This window comes from Atractosteus spatula, chromosome 13 (genome assembly GCF_055471065.1).
Source record: "Atractosteus spatula isolate fAtrSpa1 chromosome 13, fAtrSpa1.hap1, whole genome shotgun sequence".
In the NCBI taxonomy this organism is placed as follows: Eukaryota; Metazoa; Chordata; class Actinopteri; order Semionotiformes; family Lepisosteidae; genus Atractosteus; species Atractosteus spatula.
The window spans coordinates 1,576,855-1,592,397 of NC_142718.1; the positions used below are offsets into that span (position 1 = coordinate 1,576,855).

The 15,543-nt window shown below is 57.9% G+C and overlaps 2 protein-coding genes across 3 annotated transcripts in view; one reads left to right on the forward strand and one right to left on the reverse strand.

Annotated features, from left to right (window-relative positions):
* On the forward strand, positions 1 to 14,632 carry cdc42ep1a (CDC42 effector protein 1a). The gene is made up of 4 exons (XM_088930882.1): positions 1 to 158; positions 6,372 to 6,953; positions 8,922 to 10,132; positions 11,766 to 14,632. The coding sequence occupies exons 3-4, from the start codon at positions 9,685 to 9,687 to the stop codon at positions 12,437 to 12,439; spliced, it is 1,122 nt and encodes a 373-aa protein (XP_088787008.1). The 5' UTR covers positions 1 to 158; positions 6,372 to 6,953; positions 8,922 to 9,684; the 3' UTR covers positions 12,440 to 14,632.
* Positions 14,418 to 15,543, reverse strand: part of sh3bp1 (SH3-domain binding protein 1) — a 20,345-nt gene continuing 19,219 nt past the window's right edge. For both annotated transcript variants that reach the window (XM_088930830.1, XM_088930829.1), the window contains one exon: positions 14,418 to 15,464. In XM_088930830.1, coding sequence (XP_088786956.1) covers positions 15,184 to 15,464 — 281 coding nt within the window. In that variant the 3' untranslated portion in view covers positions 14,418 to 15,183. The remainder of the gene's footprint in view (positions 15,465 to 15,543) is intronic.

The following is a 15,543-nucleotide window of genomic DNA, read 5'->3' on the forward strand; positions in this document are numbered from 1 at the left end:
CCCACAGTAGCGGAATCCTCCGAGCAGCCCTGGGGGAGCGCATCTGAAAACCGAGGAAATATCTGCACCAATCCCCCTGCTTTCTCATGACAAAGGCCCCCCTACACACTCCAGCCCCCGAGGACCACGTTTTCGGGACTTGGCTCCTTCGTTTCCAGGTAAGCCTGGGGTTTTTTTGGGGGGGGGACTTTTTCAGAGGACGTGTGAAAATTTCCAGCCCCGAGGTACCGTTTCACTCGCCCGCCCGTCCGCGCAGGAGAGCTATTCCCTCATCCCGTTCGCTCCCGACTTTCGCCCTGCTTGGGAATGTGCTTCTGGTAGGCAGGTAGCTGGCAGAAGGTTAAAGTTTCTAAATTTAAACGACAACAACAACAACAACAAAAATGCTAGGAAAGATCCCGAAAGGAACGCGCTCCGCTCGCCAGCAGCTCCTGCAGAGAGACGGGACCCCAGCCCCGGCCAGCTCCGAGCTCCGTCCCGGGACGCGGTCGGCGCCGAGCCGTTTGCTGCGCGTCCAGGTTTTTTTGGGAGCCCCGGGAGGAGCGCGCGTGAAGTCAAGATGACTCCTGGCTGTCGGGGATGCGGTCAGCTCTCGGGCAGTCCGTCGCGCCGGGGCCGGGCTGCGCAGCCTGTAATTTCTCTCTTGGCCAAAGCCCGTGCGTGCGGGACAGGAGAGCGGGGGGGGCTCCGGGGCCGGGCTGGGCTGGGCTGGGCTTTGGGCTGGGCTCGGCTCGGCCGCTGCGGTACCCAGGGCTGCGCCGTCCTGGCGCGTTCAGGGGTACCGAGAGCTTCAGCGCGTGGCTCCCAGTCTCGGGCACGGCCGGGGACCGTGCACGTGCCCATTACCTACTCCCCCCCCCACAGCCACCCCACCTCCCTGCCGAGCTCGGACCCGCGTCTCCGAGAGCCGGCGCAAAAAAGACGCACGAATGATTGATTGGGCTTGAGCCCACTGGAGGCCGGAGCTGGTGAAATTGGGGAGTGAGTTTTCAGTATTTACCCCCCCCCTCCACCGTGTCCCAGCAGAGCTACTCCAGTCTCCAGTGGGACCAGTCCGCCTCTCTCTCTCACCAGCCTCACTAGTGCTCGCTAGTTCCCTTCCTCTCTGACTCCGCCTGCTGTAGCTGTTACACAACACAGCCACTCCAGTGACCCTTCAACCCAGGACAGCGCTGTTCAGAGCACAGAGTACGGCCCCAGACAGAGACAGCCTGATCAGCCCCTAGCCCGGGGATCAATCAGCCTGATCAGGGATCAATCCGCCCCTATCCACATGACCAGCACTACAGCGAAACCAGGGTCTCCAACAGGCAGACTGTCAGCAGCACAGAGCATCACTGACAGGGCTGTCGGTCTCCCCCAGGGCTCACAGAGGGTGTGTGTGGAGTCCCTGTGTTCCAGCAGGAGTGACACAGACAGGGAGCAGAGTCCCTGTGTTCCAGCAGGAGTGACACAGAGTCCCTGTGTTCCAGCAGGAGTGACACATACAGGGAGCAGAGTCCTTGTGTTCCAGCAGGAGTGACACAGAGTCCCTGTGTTCCAGCAGGAGTGACACAGACAGGGAGCAGAGTCCCTGTGTTCCAGCAGGAGTGACACAGAGTCCCTGTGTTCCAGCAGGAGTGACACAGACAGGGAGCAGAGTCCCTGTGTTCCAGCAGGAGCGACACAGAGTCCCTGTGTTCCAGCAGGAGTGACACAGAGTCCCTGTGTTCCAGCAGGAGTGACACAGACAGGGAGCAGAGTCCCTGTGTTCCAGCAGGAGCGACACAGAGTCCCTGTGTTCCAGCAGGAGTGACACAGAGTCCCTGTGTTCCAGCAGGAGTGACACAGACAGTCTGTAGAGTGTTATCTGGTCAGTTGTGATCTGTGCCTGTGTGAACTCTGGGTGCCCTGTCGTTCTGTGCGTTCAGTTTCAGCAGGCTGGTAACCCGACCTGCTGTGGGGGTATTTTGGGGTCTGAGGGGGAATGGGAGCTGTCCGGTGTGCCTCCCCCACGCCGTCGTGGAGGATGAAAGGCGATAAGGGCTGGCTCGCTCACGACACCGTCACCCAGCCCTGTCAGCAGCAGCGATGTCATCACAGCCCCTGTGCACACACGCACACACACGTGCACAGTCTCTCACGGGCCAGGTCAAAGGTCAGGGACCCGGGGCTTCGTTAGCCACAACAAGACGCCTGTGTTGGAATTCCAGGGCAGAGCGTTAACCCCTTCATCGCCACGGGGGCAGTTCTGCCAGGCTCTCCCGACTGTGGTGCGTGCTCCTGTCCGGTCGAGCGCCCCCGGCTGTCTCCTGTCTCTGCCATATTTTCTGTCTGACTTTTCTCACTTACCAGGGGCGGGACAGTGAAAGCTCCTGCCTCCCAGCTCTCGGTCCTGGGTTCGAGGTTAGATTCAGGAGGGGAAACACCTTCTGTGTGGAGTCTGCGTGCTGTCCCTCTGTTCCTCCTGGCTCGGTGGATTGGCAGCTATCAGAAGGGCCCCTGTGTCAGATGAGAGCCCTGCTCTGGGGTGTGGTCCGGACTTGGGACAGACCTGGGGGCTGGGTTAGGGCTTGGGGACCCCAAACCAGCAATTCCCCTGTTTTTTAGTGTTATAGAGCTATAGTTTAGTTTCCATGGTAACTTGTTGGGATGACCTTTGACCTCTCTGTTGACCATGGAGGTGCTCATTTCACTTTATACAGGATTGAGGAGATGAAATTTAAGGATTACGTCAGAAAAAAAAGAAAACCATGTAGGACTTCAATAAAAAAAAAAGTCTTTTAGTCTGCTGGTCTTCCCTCTAAGCAGCATTTTATGGCTCTGAAGTTTAATGAGTAAATTTTATTGTTTCAACGTTCTAAAAATAGGTCTCTAAAAATAATTTCTAGGTGCCTGCATATGTTTGTAGAGGGAGCTTGAAACTCCCCACTGTTTACAAGCTTGGAACCATTTAAAAGATCTAATTAAGTCAAGTAGTAGCTCAGTTAAGGGTTGAAAAATGTTACTGGGAGTGCAGATGGAGGACCTGCTTCTAGATTAAATTAAGACTTTGACTGCACCCCATCGTGAATTACAGGCCAGTGCCTGGTGGGGTCTCTGTAATCAGTGTTTGACCGGGGGTGGGTGGGGCCTGTGTCCTGTCACCAGGGGGTGTGGCTAGTCCGGTCAGGGTGGGCGGGGCCTCTGGCCTTTCTCCAATAGGGAGTGTGGTTTGTTGGTCCGGGTGGGCGTGGCTTATGCTGTGGGAGGAGAGTCAGTGCACCTGTTTGAGTGAGCAACCTGGGGCCCCGGCAGGCTCAGCCCATACAGGAGTTCACTGGGGGTCTCTGGCTCCAGTCTGGGCTGTGGCATTAGGCAGCACTGCTCCCTCCTGGGTCCAGCTCTGGCTTGGGGCTCAGTCCGTGATTGAAGTTTGCATGTTCTTTCTCCCTCTGTCCGTGGGTGTGCTGGGAAGGACCCGCCTCCCAGTATAAAATACATTTGACACCCCCTCCCAACCTTGAAATCCCAGCCTGCGTGGTGTTGGGAAGTGGGAGGAAAGTCAGACAGAGGAGCGTGCAGACTCCACACAGACAGACCCCTCAGGACCAAATCGAACCCAGGACCGGGAGGCTGTAGTGCTAAGCACTAACCGGGGTCCCTGCTGGGGGAGGGGAGTTTCAAGGGGCTTCTGCCATGCTGAAGGGTACAACAGCTCTGCTCCCTGCTGGATTCGAACCTGCGACCCTAACCTCTACCCCATGCTGACTCCCGCTCAGGGAGCTGTCTTTCTGTAATACCCAAAGGCCAGAGGCGTCTCGCCCTCTACCTTCCTCCCACCCCTCCTCTTCCTCCTGCGCTGTAATAACACTGCCAGCGGTAGGAGACGCAGAAAGATCGGACTCCCCCCTGTCTCTCTCTGTCAGGAGGGGGGAGCACAGGGAGAGAGAGAGGGGAGTGTTCTAGCTCGCTGTCTGGCTGAGAGCAGACCTTCTCCTTGAAATAAAATGTGTCTTTCTTCTCCTTGGGAAATAAAGGAGGCTCTTCGGAACAGAGCAGCTGGGCTAAGTGAAAAATCTGGGGATCTTATCTTGAGAGAAGTGTTTGTCTGGCTGGTTAATGGAGTTAGGGATTAATAGCCTGGGTTAGGTTGGCTCTTTCTTGCACACACAGCACATTCCCACAGCTCCTGTGCAGAAATACCTTTATTTTTCATACTAGTGTGACTGTAGGCACTGTGTTCTACTGACTGTGAATGACGACTATATTTAACAGGACTGTTCTACTGGGCTGGGACTGTAGCTCCTATTGTAACAGGACTGTCCTACTGTGCTGGGACTGGAGCTCCTATTGTAACAGACTGTCCTACTGTACTGGGACTGTAGCTCCTAGTGTAACAGACTGTCCTACTGTACTGGGACTGGAGCTCCTATTGTAACAGGACTGTTGTACTGTACTGGGACTGTAGCTCCTAGTGTAACAGACTGTCCTACTGTACTGGGACTGTAGCTCCTATTGTAACAGACTGTTCTACTGGGCTGGGACTGTAGCCCCCAGTGTAACAGGACTGTTGTACTGTACTGGGACTGTAGCTCCTATTGTAACAGACTGTTCTACTGTACTGGGACTGTAGCTCCTATTGTAACAGACTGTTCTACTGGGCTGGTACTGTAGCCCCCAGTGTAACAGACTGCTCTGCTGGACTGGGACTGTAGCTCCTATTGTAACAGGACTGTTGTACTGTACTGGGACTGTAGCCCCCAGTGTAACAGACTGTTCTACTGTACTGGGACTGTAGCTCCTATTGTAACAGGACTGTTGTACTGTACTGGGACTGTAGCTCCCAGTGTAACAGGACTGTCCTACTGTACTGGGACTGTAGCTCCTATTGTAACAGACTGTTCTACTGTACTGGGACTGTAGCTCCTATTGTAACAGGACTGTTCTACTGGGCTGGGACTGTAGTCCCCAGTGTAACAGACTGTTCTACTGGACTGGGACTGTAGCTCCTATTGTAACAGGACTGTTGTACTGTACTGGGACTGTAGCCCCCAGTGTAACAGACTGTTCTACTGTGCTGGGACTGGAGCTCCTATTGTAACAGACTGTTCTACTGTACTGGGACTGGAGCTCCTATTGTAACAGGACTGTTCTACTGTACTGGGATTGTAGCTCCCAGTGTAACAGGACTGTCCTACTGTACTGGGACTGTAGCTCCTATTGTAACAGGACTGTCCTACTGTGCTGGGACTGGAGCTCCTATTGTAACAGACTGTTATACTGTACTGGGACTGGAGCTCCTAGTGTAACAGACTGTTCTACTGGGCTGGGACTGTAGCTCCTATTGTAACAGGACTGTCCTACTGTGCTGGGACTGGAGCTCCTATTGTAACAGACTGTTCTACTGTACTGAGACTGGAGCTCCTATTGTAACAGGACTGTTCTACTGTACTGGGATTGTAGCTCCCAGTGTAACAGGACTGTCCTACTGTACTGGGACTGTAGCTCCTATTGTAACAGACTGTCCTACTGTGCTGGGACTGTAGCTCCTATTGTAACAGACTGTTCTACTGTACTGGGACTGTAGCTCCTATTGTAACAGGACTGTCCTACTGTGCTGGGACTGGAGCTCCTATTGTAACAGACTGTTCTACTGTACTGGGACTGTAGCTCCCAGTGTAACAGGACTGTCCTACTGTACTGGGACTGTAGCTCCTATTGTAACAGGACTGTCCTACTGTACTGGGACTGTAGCCCCTATTGTAACAGGACTGTCCTACTGTACTGGGACTGTAGCTCCTATTGTAACAGACTGTCCTACTGTACTGGGACTGGAGCTCCCATTGTAACAGACTGTCCTACTATATTAGGACTGTAGCTAAAAGATTAGATCAATCTGAAATGTATCTGCTGCTATAAAACAAATTGCCCCTTGGGGACAGTAAGGACTCACTCAGTCTGAAATTCTGGTGCCCACAGGCAAGTTCACACCACTGGAATAACCACAACAAGGCTAATTGACTTGTAGCGCTAATGTCTTTAGCCATCTGCTAATCCAGGTCAGTGCCAGTCAGAGCAGAGCTGACAGCGAGTGAGGTCTGTCACCGGGGGCACGCGGAGCGGGGTCTCCTGTCTCAGCGCGAGAGAGGGGTGCGCCCTCGCACCTCGAGGTTCAGAGAGAGCTCCCCGGAACCGGGCTCTTGTCCAGAACTGGGAGGCTCGTGTCTCTCAGCCCTGTGCAGAAACACGAGTTAAACCACACTGACCCGCCGCACGGGCGCTTGGGGAGACCTGGCGCCCACAAACCGCGACAGTAAGAGTCTGCTGTCACACGAGCTGCGGCCCGGTGACGGCGGACCCGGGTCCGACCGGCCTGCCTCGCGCTCAGCCTCTCCCTCCGTGTCTCGCAGGGCGCCGCCGGATCACCGCGCTAAGTGGATTGAGGGAGACGGGCCGAGGGAGGTGCAGGATTAGAGTCTAATCCGGGACACGAGCGAGATCCCAGCAGGCAGGACGAGACCTGGGCGCCTGCGGACCTGCTGCACTCTTCCCGGGGGAAGGAATATCCCAAGGGAAGGGCCGAGGGACGTTACAGGATCCTACAGGATCTGCTGTGACACAAGTGTAAATCCTCCTTCGCCGTCGCCGCACTCTCGCCTCCCGACTGGACTATAACTGTCAATTGATTGGACCCCGAGCCTGGATTCCCGGACTCTCCATTCCAAACCAAGAACCCGAGATCCGCGCTCAATGTGGGCGTGACCCGGGCACCGGCGACCCTGCTGGACCGGACTGGACCAGACCCGCACCGGAGCGGAGCGGGCTTCGCACCATCTTCGGACCGGACCGTTTCTGCCCCAGTCCTCGGATCCCAGCTGGGCCTCGGGCTAAAGCGGACCTTCCCTCTCCGCAGCGGTAGAACTCCTGAGGGTCGACAAACCGGCCGGCCGGGCTGCAGGAAGAGCTGCGTTCAGTCTGGATCGAGGCGGCGGGTGAGTTTGTGACCTCTGACCTGTGTCGGGCTGCATCCTGCTGGAACGGCACGAGCTGCATGACAGAGGGCTGTGATTCTGGCGCTGAGCGGAGGAAGTGCCAACTGGGCATCGCTCTCTCAGCGGAGACAAGCAGGCAGGGCCGTCAGGTCGCGGGGGACAGGGGCTCCTTGGGGGAAACGCGTCTTAGTTTCTGGTTCAGGAAAAGGTGCCGGCAGCGCAGGATATCTGAGAAGCGGAGAGAAAGTTCCTGGAAAAAAGTCAGCTCTCTGTAAAAAAACACAAGCTGTTTTAAACCTGCCGAAATCCAATTAGAGCTCGTTAACAACTTTATTTATAAACTCCCCGCGAAGACGGGCGGAGAGCAGCTCACAGCCCGCCACACACACAGCGTGGAAGGACTCAGGGAAGAGGGACACGAGACAGGCGTGTATACTCCACTATATTGACAGGAGGAAGGCACTGAGACAGACGTGTATACTCCACTATATTGACAGGAGGAAGGCACTGAGACAGGCGTGTATACTCCACTATATTGACAGGAGGAAGGCACTGAGACAGGCGTGTATACTCCACTATATTGACAGGAGGAAGGCACTGAGACAGACGTGTATACTCCACTATATTGACAGGAGGAAGGCACTGAGACAGGCGTGTATACTCCACTATATTGACAGGAGGAAGGCACTGAGACAGGCGTGTATACTCCACTATATTGACAGGAGGAAGGCACTGAGACAGGCGTGTATACTCCACTATATTGACAGGAGGAAGGCACTGAGACAGGCGTGTATACTCCACTATATTGACAGGAGGAAGGCCCTGAGACAGGCGTGTATACTCCACTATATTGACAGGAGGAAGGCACTGAGACAGGCGTGTATACTCCACTATATTGACAGGAGGAAGGCACTGAGACAGGCGTGTATACTCCACTATATTGACAGGAGGAAGGCCCTGAGACAGGCGTGTATACTCCACTATATTGACAGGAGGAAGGCCCTGAGACAGGCGTGTATACTCCACTATATTGACAGGAGGAAGGCCCTGCACCTGATGGTAGCATGTACCGTACGCATTTAAAAGCCCAACGTTTAAAAAGCCTTCAGTACCGACCCTGTGGAAAAGACCACCCAGTGTCTGTCCCTGTCCGTGGGTGTGCTGCGCAGGTCTGGGTTTATAAAGGTGTTAGTTTTTTTCTATCGCGGGTGAAGATGAAGGGGGCAGAGTGCGGCCCCCCGGCGGGTCAGTGACTTGTAAGAGCCAGGCGGGGCGGAGGGGACAGCGAGCTCTCTCGTACACGCTGGTCTCGCGTGGGCGGCGGGAGACGGTCGGTGGGGGGGGGGGGGGAGAGCTGCTGGAGAGCCAGGCCCGTGGCATGTGGCAGGAAGCCTGGAAAAGAGGGTCTGGGAGAGGAGAGGAGGAGAGTTGGGTGGCGCGCTGTGGGGGTCTGGGCTGAGGGACTGGCTGTGTTCTGGAGTGAGAGGGGATCGGAGCCAGACTGTGCCCAAGTCAGGGTCTGGACAAACGGGTGGTCTGCAGACTTCCTCCTCACAGCAGAGTGGCGGCCCAGGATCTGTTTTGTGCCTCAGATCCTCTCTGCAAAAGCAGAGCCCGTTCTAGAACCTGGCCTGATCTAGAACCCAGCCCGTTCTCGCACAGACCCTTCTAGCACAGGGTAACCACAGCCAGTTGCCTAGCTGGTGTGCGTGCTGGCCACTCTGTGGTGTGGCGTCTCGGGTGGGCTGGCAGGCCCGGTCTCCGCGCCAGGAGCAGGGAGGAGCGTTGGGATTCTGCTGCCGCAGCGAGATTTTCCCGAACTGAGCCGGGAGCCGCTCCAGGCAGGCCAGATTGTTTGTGTATACAAACCGCACGCGCGCATTCCCGAAAGCTGGGCTCGGAAATTCCTTCCTGCTCGTTCCCAGCCCCCACCCTTTCATCTGGTTTTCTCCCGTTGCACAACCGCAGGATTGGGAAACAGCATGGGGCCGGAGAGGGATCCGCGTGACGGAGCTGCGCTGGTGCCCGAGCCAGGGTCTTAACCACTAGCAGCTGGGCTGTCGACCCCCGCCTGCCCCCGCCCCGCCCCCGCCCTGCTAGTGCCCCAGTCCCTGCCCCAGCTCCAGCCCTCCTAGTGCCCCATCCCCTGCTAGTGCCTCAGTCCCTGCCCCAGCTCCAGTCCTGCCCTGCTAGTGCCCCAGCCTTGCTAGTGCCCCAGTCCCTGCCCCAGCTCCAGCCCTCCTAGTGCCCCATCCCCTGCTAGTGCCTCAGTCCCTGCCCCAGCTCCAGCCCTCCTAGTGCCCCATCCCCTGCTAGTGCCCCAGTCCCTGCCCCAGCTCCAGCCCTCCTAGTGCCCCATCCCCTGCTAGTGCCCCAGTCCCTGCCCCAGCTCCAGCCCTCCTAGTGCCCCATCCCCTGCTAGTACCTCAGTCCCTGCCCCAGCTCCAGTCCTGCCCTGCTAGTGCCCCAGCCTTGCTAGTGCCCCAGTCCCTGCCCCAGCTCCAGCCCTCCTAGTGCCCCATCCCCTGCTAGTGCCCCAGTCCCTGCCCCAGCTCCAGCCCTCCTAGTGCCCCATCCCCTGCTAGTCCCCCAGTCCCTGCCCCAGCTCCAGTCCTGCCCTGCTAGTGCCCTGCCCTGGTCGTGCCCCAGCCTCCATCCCAGAGAATCCGCGCGGAGTGGGGAGGAGGGGCAGGAGAGAGCCGCCCCGCGGGACCCGCAGCCAGGGGGCGCCATGAGCCTGGGCAAGCTGCCGGGGCTGAAGGGGCTGGTGCCCCAGGCGCAGGGCCGCCGGCGCTACCGCAGCGAGCTGACGGTGGACATGATCAGCCCCCCGCTGGGCGACTTCCGCCACACCATGCACGTGGGGCGCGGCGGCGACGTCTTCGGGGACACCTCCTTCCTCAGCAACCACGGCGGGGCGGGCGGGGACCCCGAGACCCCCGAGCGGGGCGCCAAGGCTGCCGGCTTCTTCTCCCGCACCCTGCGCCACGTGCGCAAGACCCCCTCCCGGGCTCGGGGGGGCTCCCGGGAGCTGTCCCCCCCGCCGCCGCCCGTCTCCCCCATCATCAAGAACGCCGTCTCCCTGCCCCAGCTGGACGTGGGCACCCCCAACGGCTCACCCCGCCGGGCGCTGTTCCCCGGCTCGCCCGGCAGCCCCCCGGACACAGGATACTCGTACGGTGAGAGAGCGGCCCGCGGCGCCGGCCCGGTTCACACTGCTGAGACATTGACACTGACACCGGTCCGGTTCACACTGCTGGTACTGAGACACTGACACCGGTCCGGTTCACACTGCTGAGACCGACACCGGTCCGGTTCACACTGCTGGTACTGAGATACTGACACCGGTCCGGTTCACACTGCTGAGACCGACACCGGTCCGGTTCACACTGCTGGTGCTGAGACACTGACACCGGTCCGGTTCACACTGCTGAGACATTGACCCTGACACCGGTCCGGTTCACACTGCTGGTACTGAGACACTGACACCGGTCCGGTTCACACTGCTGAGACCGACACCGGTCCGGTTCACACTGCTGGTGCTGAGACACTGACACCGGTCCGGTTCACACTGCTGAGACATTGACCCTGACACCGGTCCGGTTCACACTGCTGGTACTGAGACACTGACACCGGTCCGGTTCACACTGCTGAGACCGACACCGGTCCGGTTCACACTGCTGGTACTGAGACACTGACACCGGTCCGGTTCACACTGCTGAGACATTGACACTGACACCGGTCCGGTTCACACTGCTGGTACTGAGATACTGACACCGGTCCGGTTCACACTGCTGATACTGACACCGGTCCGGTTCACACTGCTGGTGCTGAGACACTGACACCGGTCCGGTTCACACTGCTGATACTGACACCGGTCCGGTTCACACTGCTGGTACTGAGATACTGACACCCCTACTGATACAGTTCACACTGCTGGTACTGATACCGAGACCGGTCCAGTTCACACTGCCGGTCTGGCCCTGCACTCCTCGCTCTTCCTCGCTGACCCGACGGGCTAGGGCCTGGGTGACCCGCTGACCCACTGGGGCAAAGCGGACCGCCTGGGCTGGACTCCAGACCTGGAGTCCCCTCTCTCAGCGACTCCAGCCCGACCTCCGTGCCCCGACCCGCTCCGCTCCGTGTGGGAATCCCCTGTGCTGCCCACAGGGAAGGAATGCGTTTCGATTAGAGGGCAGGAGCACATTCCTCAGCTGGGAAAGAGGAGGAGGAGGGGTGGAGAGCTCTGTCCTCGCTCCCTCTCTTCCTCCCTCCCGAGCGGAGGGGCTGCCAGGACGGCCAGCAGGAGTGGAATGCATGTGGGCTGTTTCCCAGGGGACAGACGCTGCCGGAGCTGCGCCTCCCCCTGCTGGCGAAAGGCCGTCACAGCACCGACCCAACAGTGGGCTTCCTGATCGCAGACACTGCCGCCAGGGCCAGGAGGGATATTTCTACAGTGATGTCACTCCCAAGGGCTCTTAAGAAAAGTATCTAGCATGTATTAAATATAGCGCCTTTCATCCCATTCGGCCAGTCTGCACAGGCAACTCCGCCTGAGACACACACAGTGATCAACCTGCACCAGTAACCCTACCTTGGAGACACACAGTGATCAACCTGCACCAGAAATCCCACCTGGGAGACACACAGTTGTCATTCTGCACCAGTAACCCCTCCTGGGAGACACACAGCGGTCATTCTGCACCAGTAACCCATCCTGGGAGACACACAGTGGTCATTCTGCCCCACTGCTGCCTGGCTGGACAGTGTCCATCTCTGAGCTTGCTCACGCCTGTCTCTGTCTCTCTCCAGGTGTGCACTCGGGGTTCGTCACCCTGCCCCGCCTCTCCCGCTCGGACAAGCAGCTGCAGGAGACTCCCGACGCGTGCGATTCGGAACTCCGCCGGGACTCCCTCCAGGACAGCGGCAGCCTGTCTCTCGCGCGGTCCGACTCCTTGCAGTCCTTCACCTTTGACCTGGGGCCCTCCTTAATGAGCGAGGTCCTGGGGCTGATTGACAGCCCCGACTGCAGCCTGGGGGCCAATCAGGGCTGGGGGGAGGAGAAGAGCACCGCCTCCGAGCCGGTTACTGTCAGCCCGGCCAACCAATCAGAGCCTCCCTCCGCAGATGGGTCCCCCCTGGTCGAGGACTTAAGAGGGCAACGCCTCAATGGTGGGGGAAGCCCCTATTGTGAAGACCAGGACTCCATGGAGGAGCTGGAATTTGAGAAGGAGGAGGCTCTTACAAGAGCAGCCCCAGATGTAGTCCTGGGGTCCCCCTGCAGAGTGGAGCCGGGGATGGAGGCCGAGAGGTTCCAGAGGGCGGCCGACGTGCTGGCTCGGCACTACGGTGGCTCTGGCTTCTTAAAGGGGCAACAGCAGACCGAGGGCAGGGCCCACCAGTTCAGCCCAGACGTGGACTCCAGCACGGCCCTGAAGAGGGCGCCCTACGCCTACCCAGAGGAGGAGGACGAGATCAAGGTCTGAGCTCCGTTTCACGAGCCCCGCAAGCCCCCGAGTGCTCTTCAGGCCACGTCTTGAAAAACATCAGGATCTATATACAGCTGCTGGGCGCCGTTACAGGAGCCAGAAAAATAAAGGACTACAAAGCAAAGAAAGACTGGGCGGCCTGGCGCAGTAAGAGAAGCGGTTTGGACTGGGAACGGGGCGGGCGAGGATGCCTGCACGGTCGCACACACACACACGGGGGACCCCACGCCCAGACTCCTCGTTCTCTTCCACAGGCGTATCTCTACCCTCCCCGGCCCCGCGGTCCGGAGCTCCCCGATGCCCTCCCCTCCGATCGTGTGCCGCCCTCTCCCGGGAATGGGACAGCAGCTCCAGCGAGGCGCCCCTTTTCGCCGGCCCTGGGGGGGCGTCACGGTGGCGCAGCTGTGGTTCCGGGTCAGCCGGGCGTGGCCGACAGCCGCTTGCTGGGAGGAAGACCATCACACGTCCTGTTCTTCTCGTCCTCCTGCTCTGATTGGCTGAATCTGCGTAGGGGATACCCCCCCACCACCAACAATAACCTCCACAACCTCATGCCTCCATTTCCCTAACCTTTGACCCCGTGCGGAGGGGGGAGGTGTCACTCAAGAGGACAGCATCCGCTTATCAACAGTCTGGCCCTCGAACCCGACGCGACGCCAGTCTGCTCTCAGGCGGGCCCGAAGGAGTCCTGGTGGAGCTCTGCGCTTGATTGGCTGCAGAAGGGAGCGCCAGCAGGGGCTGATGGGTAGCGCTCCCGGCTGGGGAAGTAAGAGGCCTAACTCCGTGATGCTGCCGGGTTTTGCCGCCTCGCTCCGGGACGAGTCTCGGGGCACACGTCTGGAATCACCGGGCGAGAGAGGTTTCCAGACAGGAGCACCTGCCCTCGCCCTGGGGGGGGCGCTCTCTCTCTCTCTCTCCCCCGAGCGTGAGCTACTGCTGCTCACACAACAGCACAAAAGAAAAATCAGGCCGAAGCGCGCCGAGACTGCCCCCGCCAGCTCCCCTGTGCCGGGCTCGGACAGGAATCGCACTGCGTCGTGACGGCGGCGGTTCTGGTTCTGGTTCTGCAGTGACCAGAGGGGCAGGGCCGCAGCGTCCCGATCGAGGGCTGGTTTCCTCTCGGCTCCAGGAGTTCCGGAGACGACGAACAGGGGAAGGAGCTGGGATCGCTCTTCCAGAGCAGGCAGCTGGAAGTCATTACCGGAGCAAGCCGAAGGAATTAGGGGATTGTTCCTGGGACGCCGTCCAGCAGGGGAGGAACTGCAGACCCAGCAATGTCCGGGACTGGAATTTTTCTTCTGGTTACTGTCGCTAATTTAAATGCTGATTTCCTAATGCGTTGGACAGATAAGGGAACTATGCGACCGTTGTGCTTGTAGTCATCTGTCTCCCTCACTTTCTAAATTTCTTCTGTTTTCTCTGTTTTTTTGTCTTGACTCGGTGTAATGGAGTTATCTCATGAGGGGTGTTCACTACGAGGCGCCACAACACCCCCCTTCTCAGCTGTCGTAGCTATTCAGACAAGCTGCTCCACATTTAACTTCCCTAACCAAAGAAGTCTGCTGTGAAGCGGAGACTTGCGTTCATATAGCCCGACAGTGTGGAGCCAGGCTGGGCAGAGTGTGTGAGCACAGCTCTGTAACGCCATCAGCGCACAGCTGCACCCTTCAAGTGTGGTCTGGCCATGGGGAAGCCATGACACAGCAGAATAAATTAGTCTGGGGATGGGGAAAACCGTGACACAGCAAAATAAATGTATGCTCTATTTATGGGGAAACCATGACACAGCAGACTCAGTGGGTATAGCACCAGGAATCCCAGAGGTACAGAAACAAGGTGGTAAAATGTGATGGGAAGAGAGAAATCACAATGTACAGGCAGGTGCTCTAAACCACTCCCCAGAGACCATGTGGTTTTCGAAACGCGTACAAAGACAGACAGTCTCCTGTTGGATTAAAGGCTGGACACGTTAACATGTTTAAAAGTGTAAATCGTTTAATCTGCAACTATGTAATAGCTATGCATTGTACAATCAAAGGCAGTGAATTAGCCTGGATTATTTTATATCACAAATGTAATGAGCTGTATTATATATAAATATATAACATGTATTTGGTGCACTTACGAATAATTACAGCAACAACAGTATTAATGACAATAATTATAATAAAACTGTTTTAATAAGCTTGTTACTATGTACAAGTGACAGTGTTTGGCCATTTAGTAACTCTTTCCCGTACCAGCAGCCGATGTACGTTAACACTGCAAACTAACAAACTCCTCCTTCTTCTCTGGCAAGAGCCTGAATGATAACGAGCCCTTGTGAAGCTGTGGGTAAGTGACAAAGGACAAGCTGGTAACTCTCTATGGCAGGAAAAAAGGTCTGGAGACGCTCCTAATGGGATGCGATCTTGGAAAAAAGATGCACGTATTGTGGGGGCAGAAAGAGCCCATCAGCCCCCCCTAGTGGTGGCACGTGTAAGTGCATGAGCACTGTGCACACCAGCTCCCCCTGTCGGTGGACAGTCAGAACTGCGCCTCTGTCCCCTGGCTGGAGAAGGAGCTCCAGGTGCCCCCCTCTCTTCCAGGGATCCCAGTCCAGAGAGAAAGAAAAAAAAAAACAAGCTTGCATCCATCGCTGACATGGGACGTGCCAGGTCCAGACCGGAAGCAGACACACAGAGGGAAGGATCGGAGGGCTGGTTCCGGTCGGCAAGTCTCGGGGCCGCGGGGTTCTGCGCTCACCGGGCCTCGGACGACACCTGCGTGCCGCCTGGCGGCTGAGGGGGCGGGAAGTTGGGAGCTCGGACGTTACCCCTCCGGTTCGTGGCCTTCTTGGTCCCAGGAGCCTGGGGCTGGGGTGCCGGCTGCAGCCGGGGCTCGGGGGCCGTCGTCTGGGCAGGAGGCCAGAATTGAGCCTGGGGCCTGGCGGGTGCGGCGCTGGGGTACTGCGGGACGTTCGACGGGGGGCCTGTCCCCTTGCCATGGGTGATCGCCGGCCTCTGCTGGAAGGATCTCTTAGCTTTCGGAGAGAAGACACGGGGGGGGGGAGAGAAATAAAGAAAGGAGGGATGTAGGACTGACCCGGGCTCCGCCGGGTC